Source organism: Aegilops tauschii, chromosome 7, assembly GCF_002575655.3.
Source record: "Aegilops tauschii subsp. strangulata cultivar AL8/78 chromosome 7, Aet v6.0, whole genome shotgun sequence".
Taxonomy (NCBI): Eukaryota; Viridiplantae; Streptophyta; class Magnoliopsida; order Poales; family Poaceae; genus Aegilops; species Aegilops tauschii.
The window spans coordinates 542,631,106-542,640,554 of NC_053041.3; the positions used below are offsets into that span (position 1 = coordinate 542,631,106).

General features: G+C 50.7%; 1 protein-coding gene across 1 annotated transcript; it reads right to left on the reverse strand.

Moving 5' to 3' along the window:
- Window positions 1–18: 18 nt before the first annotated feature.
- LOC109778615 (probable LRR receptor-like serine/threonine-protein kinase At2g23950) lies at window positions 19–4,331 on the reverse strand. Its single transcript, XM_020337184.4, has 11 exons — window positions 4,054–4,331; window positions 3,835–3,967; window positions 3,681–3,752; window positions 3,435–3,578; window positions 3,246–3,317; window positions 3,086–3,145; window positions 2,861–2,967; window positions 2,456–2,593; window positions 2,018–2,380; window positions 797–1,188; window positions 19–693 (listed from the first exon to the last, which is right to left on the reverse strand). The coding sequence occupies exons 1-11, from the start codon at window positions 4,160–4,162 to the stop codon at window positions 331–333; spliced, it is 1,953 nt and encodes a 650-aa protein (XP_020192773.1). The 5' UTR covers window positions 4,163–4,331; the 3' UTR covers window positions 19–330.
- Between the last annotated feature and the right edge of the window lie 5,118 nt (window positions 4,332–9,449).

The following is a 9,449-nucleotide window of genomic DNA, read 5'->3' on the forward strand; positions in this document are numbered from 1 at the left end:
AGTGCTATGGAGATGCCATTGATGCTCAACAAGATCATCTTGAAGTTGCGTATGAAATTCTCTATTCTCGATGCTTGTGTGCGGAAATGGATCCCCGTAAAAGAGAAGCCAACAAATTTTCTTTACATCTTTCTAGGGAAAGCGAACGCTTGATCAGAAGCTACACATCTCGTCGACTAAAACTGAACATCTTATACTACTAGCTATGAAACTACGTACTAGCTAGCAACAAATCCAATCCCCATTCTCTCCCCCACCCCACCCCTCTATCTCTTTCTTTTCTCTCGAAGTGCTCTGAATTTGGCTGTTCTTTCTGAACATGCAGCGCCGCTACCTCGGCCCTGACAGCTCCATCTCCTCCGCCATGTCGACTGACCGCGCCTCGTCGCTGCCGAGGCTGCTGCCGCCATTGTCATGGTAGTCGTTGAAGGAGCCCCACCCGTTGGGGTCGTTGCGGTGGTCGTCGCCAAGGCCGTCGCGCGGCGGCCGGTTGGTGGCCTCCCATTTGTCGGCGAGGCCGTCGCCTTCGAGCATCCGCACCACCTCGGCCATCCTCGGGCGGTGGGACGGCTGGAACTGGGTGCAGAGCAGGGCGACCTGCACCATCTCGGCCACCTCGATCCTGTCGTAGTGAGGCCCCAGCTCTTGGTCGACCAGCAAGTCCAGCATCTTCTCCTGGTGCACCTTCCTCACCTTTCAAATGAACAGACCAAACATATATACTATCAGATACAAAATGCTTTGGTGTTGAGCGTCAATGGAGACAAGAGTAGAGATGTATGGGCTTGGCGCTTACCCAGTCAAGCATGACGCCCTTGTGGGTGAGGCTGAGGCCGGAGCCCTTGCCGACCTCGAGCGCGCGCTGGCCGGTGACGAGCTCGAGCAGCAGGACGCCGAAGCCGAAGACGTCCGTCTTGTCGGAGGACTGGCCCGTGGAGAGGTACTCGGGGGCGATGTGGCCGACGGTGCCGCGCACGGCGGTGGTGACGTGCGAGTCGCCGTGGTCGAGCAGCTTGGCGAGGCCGAAGTCGCCGACGACGGCCTCGTGGTGCTCGTCCAGCAGCACGTTGGCGGCCTTGACGTCCCGGTGGATGATCTTGGGGTCGCACTGCTCGTGCAGGTACAGCAGCCCCCGCGCCGCCCCCACCGCGATCCGCTTCCGCGTCTGCCACCCCAGCGCCGGCTTCCCTGCAACATACACGCCAAACCCCAAACATCATACATACATACATACATACATACATACATACATGATACATACATACATACAAGTGGAGACTACGGCGCGCGTACTGTACATACGTTCCCAAGGGTACCAGTCTACGTGCCAGATACAGTAGCGTAGCATGTAGATAATGCAGGCTGCAACAGCGACCAGACACGAGCTGGTAGTACTAGCTGTGTGTGTGTCTGCGTGCTCTGCCGTCTGCCCTGCCCTGCCCCTGCCCTCCCTGTCGCGGTTGCAGCGAGCAGGCCGAAAGGAAGCATGAAACAAAACGTAATCCTGGGCTGCGCCTGCGCCCTAGTACTACGTCTACGCCCCCGGCCGGGACCACGTACGTATTCATGGTCATGGGGTGGGACATGGCATAGCGCCGCTCAGGCGGTGTCCGTGGTCGCGCCCTGGCGCCCGTGCCCGGCCGTAAGTGGCAGTGAAGTAACTGTGCTGGAGCACCGCTGCCGTAGTCATGGTGCAGGGGCGTGCCGGGCGCCGCGGCAGGCGGTCAGGATGCGGACAAAACGTGAGCGCGGTGGCCTGTCTCGCCTGAGCGGCGCTCTGCGTGGGCGGGCCACGGCCGGCAGCGACAAGTACAGGGCGCGGTGGGCGCGACCACGCCTGAGGCACTGACTGGCATGCGCAGGGCGGGGCTGGGCGGACTACGGCCTCCCATCCCATGCATGCATGGTCCCCCGCCCGCGGACCGCCCCGTCGATCTCACTCTCGTTCACGGCCACCGGCGCCAACGTTAACGTGTATGTAATGCATCGGTGCATGTCACGTACATACGATACGTACCTCGGAGGCGGGCGGCGACGGAGCCGTTGGGCATGAAGGGGTAGACGAGGAGGCGCTCGCCGGAGGCGGCGGCGCAGAAGCCGAGGAGGCGGAGCAGGTGGCGGTGCACGGCGAGGCTGATCATCTCCACCTCCGTGCGGAACTGCGCCTCCCCGGACGCGCCGCTGGGGTCCTTGAGCCGCTTCACGGCCACGGCCGTGCCGTCGGCGAGCCGGCCCCGGTACACGTCCCCGAACCCGCCCCTGCCCAGGATGTTCCTGGCGCTGAACCCGTCCGTGGCCGCGTGCAGCTCCCGCAGCCCGAACTGGCGCACGTTCCCCAGCCGCGCCGCCACCCCGCCCTCCAAATCTCTACCACCTTGCTCTGCATCCAATAATGAATCATTGACATGATAATATGCGTGACAGAGGAGGATGATCGACGGCGGCGCTTGCTTACCGAGGAGGGAGGGGCAGCGCTGCCGGCGCCGGCGGCTCCAAAGAAGACAGGACACGGCGAAAAGCAGCAGGGAGGAGGCGCCCAGGCCTGTCCCTACTCCTACTCCCACTCCCACCGCGCCAGCCTTTGACCTGCTCCCTGCACACACAGGAATGCCCAAACAAAATTAAACGTTGATGATCCCCAGCTCAGCTCAGCTGCTGTCCCCACAGTACGGGAGGAGAGACGTCTGCTCCCAATCGCAGTCGCAATCGCGCGCTACAGGGCAAAGGAAAGTGGGGTGGAAAGGAACGGAAGACGGAACTCTCGCTCTCGACCACGCACTCCCAGAAAGCAAAGCAAAAGCAAAAGCAGCCACGACTAGACAGGCAGGGGTAGCATAGCAATGGATAGAGGTGTGCTCACTGCTGCTCGGGGTGGACGTGGATGCCAGCGGGAATGGCCCGGTGGCCGGAGCCAGCGCGGCGGCGCAGTCGACATGGCTGCCGCAGATCATCGGATTGCCCACGATGCTGCACGTATGCCAAGACACAGATTTGGTTAGTTAACAGGATATACTACTACAGTGGCGATTGGTCTGGGGTGGCAGTTCGAATTGAATATGAAAGTGAGTAGAGGAGTGCAGCATACTTGAAGGTTCTTGTGGGGAAGAACGGGACAGGGCCGGAGAGGTTGTTGTAGGACAAGTCCCTGGGGACACGAGCAGCAACGGGCGTCGGATCATGGATCAAATTCAACCAATGGAAGAAGAAAAGGCAAAATGCGGGGGTAATTTTGTACTGTAGCTTACAGGAAGGAGAGCTGTGGGATGCTGGCCAGCGACGCGGGGAACGGCCCCGACAAGCTGTTGTTGTTTAGCCTCCTACGCCAAAAACACACAGAGACATAAGCACCTACTAGTAATTTAACTGTTCAACATTCCATGAAGTGGTGGTAACAGTAGCGAGGAGTGTAGTGTTCTATGGGGTGGCTCACTCACAGGTACCGGAGCTTGGAGAGGCGGCCCAGCGTGCCGGGCGCGCGGCCGGAGAAGCGGTTGTTGGAGAGGTCCAGCGTCTGCAGCCTCGGCAGCGCGCCCAGCTCCGGCGGCAGCCGCCCCGTGATGTTGTTGTTCTGCAGCAGCCTGAAAATTACTCACAATCGACCCATCCATCAGCGTGTCTGAACTCTGAAGCGCACACAAGCAAGCAAGCAAGAAACAGAGGGCCTGTGGATGATTACTCACACTTGCTCAAGATTAGTGAGGTTGGCGATCCTCCCGGACAGGGTCCCCGACAAGCCCTGGCTGGGCGCTCCCCTGAAACGCGGCCGCACGAGACCGATTAACGGAGCTGTGAGAAGGAAGAGGATACCGGGGGGGAGGGAGCGACGGAGCTTACAGGCCAATGACGAGGTTGTGGGGGGAGCAGGTGATCATGGCCCAGCTGCAGGGGTCGACGGAGTCCTCGTCCCAGTTGCTCAGCACGCCGTGCGCGTCCACCAGCCCCTGCTTGATGGCCACCAGCGCCATCACTGCACGTGAGCCCGCAGCAGGTGATTAAATTAATCCACCACGACGGCGATAAGCAGCGCCAAGAAGTGCGTGAGAAGACGAATACCTTCGGCGTTGAGAGGCTCCGAGGAGAATGCGAGGAATGGGGCGGCGGAGAGGAGGAGGAGGACGACGACGACGGGAAGGAGTGGAGGGTCAGAGACAGAGGAGGCCATCGGAGCGGTGGGGGGGATGATGGAGGCGAGAGGCGCCCGAGGGGGAGAGTGAGAAAAGCGTGGGAGGGAGCGGAGCAGAGATGATGGGGGTGGCTTCGCTTTGCTTTGCTTTGCTTTGCGTCGCTGCTCGCTTTTTCTCGTCTCGTGTCGTGCGACGGTGCAAGGGAGAGGGAGAGAAAGGAAAGAAAAGGCTGCATGCATGCGATTGCCATGGCATCTTTCGTTCGAATATCGATGGAACGAAAATGATCATTCATGCCGTGGAAACTGACGGGTGGGGCCGGGGATGCTGGCCGGCTGATGGCTCTGTTTCGGAGTTTGTGTGCTGTGTGTTTTCCTTTCTGGTCCTGGGTGTTGGGGGCTGGAAACGGACCTTTTTTTTGGGTTCTTTTTCCTTGTTGGGCGTGGTGTTGTTGTGTGAGATGAGGTGGTGAGATGGTCATGAGTGCTTGCTCGGGAGGATGAGTGGAGCCGATCCGTGGATGAAACATGTTGCAGGGTGGTGGTGATCATCGTGTCATCGTCTGAAAGAAAAGAAAGGGTAGGTGCTGCAATGGTGCTTGTCATTTTGTCAACACGTGTCATGTACCTTCACACATCTATGTATAAATGGCTGGAAAAACCTCTTTATGGGTGCAATTGTAGATGGATCTGGGAAGCAAAATCGCCTCTGAAAATCCAGATCTTCTTATGGCAAATGGCACAACATGTGGTGCTTATCAGAGCTGTGATGAGAAGAAAAAGAATGGCCGGGGAACCCTGTGTGTTCCTTCTGCAACAATGTTGAAACAGCATTCCATCTGTTCTTTTCTTGTCCTGTGGCACGAGTAGCTTGGAGGGCTATTGGAGTAGTCCTGGGGACTGAGCTCTGCCCTAATAATACATGGCAATTCTATGTGGGGTGCAATATGTTCTTGCCTAATGGATCTAGATTCTATACTGATGGAGGTGCTCTCTTGGTGATTGGTGCTGAGTCGGCGTCGCTCAGCAGGCGTCTGGCTGCTGGGGTTGCTGTGCTTCGTCAAGGCTTTCTTATGAGCAGGCGTTATCTGTGCTGGGAAAAATGTTAGCTGGCCTCACTTTTGTGTTCCCTCCTGGTTTGTAATAGGTTTGAACTAAGTAGGTGCTGTCAGGTTTTCGTCACATGGTGCTCCTTTCGATGACGGGCGAGCATAGTGGATTTCCTGGCAGTGTGTTGAACTCGCTGCCTCCTTTCCTCTTCCTGATTATGTCAGATACTATTGTATTTCCGTTTCATGCAAATGGAAAGGGGCATGCCCGGTTCAAAAAAAATGTACATTCACACAAGTTAGACTAGCTTGTGTTTATCATATGATCTCATAAACATGCTTTTATATAATTTTAAACCCCCTAAACTCTACATTATTGTGACGCACACAACCATTCTTGTAAGCAGGGTACCGAACAATTGCAACTATGACCGACTACTACACGATATGAGACTAACACATATGACTAAGTCGACTACTTCCGCAACGACGTCTTCGAGAAGGGATAAATCCCCTAGCGACATCGTTGCCATGTTCGACTGGAGATGGTCTGGACAATAGTAATTCTCATCCTGATTGCTGAGACCAATCAATGAAGACCATCACAAGAGCAAGTGTGTACCAAGTAGGCAACACCTTGAACAAGGTAACGACGCAACTTCGTCGCTTCTAAGCCCTGGCAAAAAATATTAGGACAAGAGTTTTCACTCCAAATATGTAGCGGTATTCCAATCAACATGTTGATGATGGATTGTTCGATAGTCACATCTCCTAGTATTCCATGCTAGAGCCAAAAGGTATAATAGCCACCTAAACCATTTTCATGTTACTTTTTTTCTTCTATGTCATCATGCCACCATTGCATTGCAATAATTAAACATGATCATGATAATCGCAATAATAATTTTAATATGGCAAATTATAAATAATATTTCTATTATTTATATTATGCATTTTATACCACTTTGTTCCTTTTTGCCCTTCAACACCAAGACTCACTCCCAAATTTTGCACCTGGTGTTCTTTAGTCAACAGAGGCGTACACCAAAAATTCAGTAATGTTAATAATAGGACATCATACTTTTTAACCATGGAAAATCTAGTGTTAATAATCATACCATAAAATGAAGTGAACTCAGACGTCGGATTTTAACCATGGCAAATATTTGACATCCATGCTAAAGGAAATTGCCATAACTACGATCGGTTTGCCATGCTCAAAGATGTTCGATTTGTAGCGAAGTCCTAATTTGGGGGTGGGTGGGTGGGGGGAGCTTTGAAATATGTCAAAGAGGCCACATTCAATTCTCAACTCTTTTAGAATTTATTTGGCTCTTCATATAGTTTCAAAACCCTTTTTTTATTTTTTATTTTAAAGGAAATGAAATATCCTATCCTAATTCAACCCAAACAACCCATTAGAATATTTGACGTGTAGACCCATTACCTCAACAGTAGTAGGCCGGCCCAGCTCCACCTAACCCACTCCGCAGCCCAGTCCATGATTAACCAGCAGGCCTTGATATGCCTCAAACGTATCTATAATTTATTAGTGTCTCGTATATGTTTATATCATTTTGTCGTAGTTTTGGCATCAATTTTATTATTTTCTAGACTAACTTATTAACTCAGTGCTCAGTGCTAGTTGCCTTTTTCTGCATGTTTTTGGACTTTCAGATAAATCAATTTCATGGAGCTGCAAAAATTCCAGAAAAAGTTTTGTGCCAGGAAGCTTCCAGAGTACCTAGGCCCACATGGGGTAGCCATATGGGCCCCAAGAGGCCAAGAGGTGGCCGTGTGAGCCACCTGGTGCTCCTTTCCACCGCCTCTCGACGCATATATTTTTTGTTCGCCCTAAAACCCCTAAATATCGAGGAGCCATACCTTTCCGCTGCCCCTCTCTGTTCCAAACAAATCTAATCTGGAGGCCTTTTCCGGTACAGTGCCAGAGGGAGAAATCATCTCGGTGGACATCTACATCAACCTATCTTCCACCATTATTGTTCGTGACTAGTTTCCTTTGGACTATGGATCCATAGCAGTAGCTAGACGCTTTTCTTTCCATGGTTTCTCAATGCAAAGATCAGACTATGGATCCATAGCAGTAACTAGATGCTTTTTTCTCCATTGTTTCTCAATGCGAAGATCACATGAGCTTCCCTACGTGATAATGATCTCTTTGATGTCATTTTTTGATGTGTTTGTTGTTGTGTAATTAATTATCATTTTATTTGCGCTCAAGATCATGAAGAATTCCAATTTTTGGATTAAATCATAGTGGTGACTGAAAGATAATAATAAAACAAAACATGCTAGGGCTAAAGGTTTCACCTACATCTGTGTGTTTGCGCTCAAGACCTTATCCAGATAATCAACATTGCAATGGTAAACATTCTTACATATATATTTTGTCTACGTGTTGTTGTGGAACATGCAGCCAAACAACCCCATGACCGACTACTATCGAATCAAGGTTCTATTGTCCAACCAAGACCATTCCGCACAATGGGACACCTCAGTTATTAAGGACCTCAAATCCCTGAACTGGGAGTTGGAAGCACCTTTGTCAGAATTTACAATTGAACACGATGCGGGCGATGCAACTCAACAAGTAGAAGGTTGAACTTTGGTGGTACACTACAGGAGAAACTTTGGTAGTTTACCATGGCTTGATGTTATAGTTGTCATGCGAAAGCCGTTGAGCAATGGAATCTTTGGGGCACATTTTCAAAGAAGAAAGGAGATAAGAAAAGCATCAATCCAGGTCAAACTACCACAAAATTAATAAAGCGGGAAGGTTTGAAGAGATGTCTGGCATAAAAAGCTTTTGAACCTCCTTTTGAAAGCTTCTTCAATCAAGTTACTAAAAGTCCCCCGGGCTAGACAAGTCTTTAGCAAAACTAGGTGCTCTTTGTATAAAGGAAGGGCAAAGTCAACATACCAATCCCTGTTTCAAAATTGGAAGAAGCAATAGGAGGTTCCCATCAGAAAGGCATAGAACAATAAACTCTCTTAAAGCTTTCCCGAATTAGTCTTTCGCTTGACTTGGCTCAACAGAGGTCATGTCTCGATCCTAGCGTGAGGGGACTACTCATACATCGCGAATAAATCACAAGCAATAGACATTGTAAAGATTCATACTTGCAGATGAACTATTATAAGTCTTACAATGCTGCTTATCATGATGTACTCTCGATTACAAGTTTCATGCTTAATGGAGATGTAGGCTACGGTGGAGATGGCGGTAGTCAGCCTAGCGGCTCTGATGAATGTTTATCACGTTCCGTCCTCTGGCGGTGAAGGGATTTTCTCTCCTTTAAGTTTAGAGCTCTTTTACAGTACCCCTAATTATATATAAGCCGTCCATTTAGTCAAATCCAACGGATAATGTTCACTGGTACTCCAACCTAGTATCAAAGGTGTACCGACATCAAAAGTTGTGGAGTACCGTTATCTTAAGGGTAAAATGGTACCATGGACAATTACGTAGGGTAACTGCTGCAATTTTAGTTATGAACGCAACGTGGATTGCATCATTTTCTGACTCATTTTTATCAAAAGATCATCACAATAATTAAACCCTAAGTTTATCAACTGGACCCGCTGGCGAGACGGCTGCCAGAGACCTGTAATTACTTTCTTTTTGATAAGCGATCCATGGCAAGAGAACGAGATGCAGAGTTGCAGACCTTGAGCACCGGAGAATCAAAACCAATGGGACAGGTGACAAGTATATGCACTTAGGGTCGAATCTTACTAACAGCAAGCGACTGCAAACATCAATTTAATTTCAACCAACGAACACCAATTACGGAAGGAGCAAAATCGATTATGTAGAATTCGGGCGGTGCGCCGGCGTGGCGGCAGCGGCTGAGACGATAGTCGAGCGAGAGACGAGGGGGTGATCCAGATCAATCGGCGCTTCCGCAGCCACCAAGATGTACGCATCAGCAATCTTGCATGTAAACCGAATTTAGGCACAAACAGCGCAGACGGGTGAAATGGGTTTTTGGGGCGCCTCCTATGAATAAGCCAAAGACACGTTCACAGAAGTAGTCAGCCATGACGTCACATAGTAGGTGGCAGATGGTATGAGCGTGGACATCCATGCTTGTACCACACACATCGTCTTCTCATCCCACTGTTGCGAGCTCATGTTGATCGGAATTGACCTTCACGCCAAATATACTTCCTTTATGACTTGATTTATCACCTAAAATAGCTCATTTATGTAGGAAATAAAATAAACAAGGATATTTACAATCCTTTTTTAATTG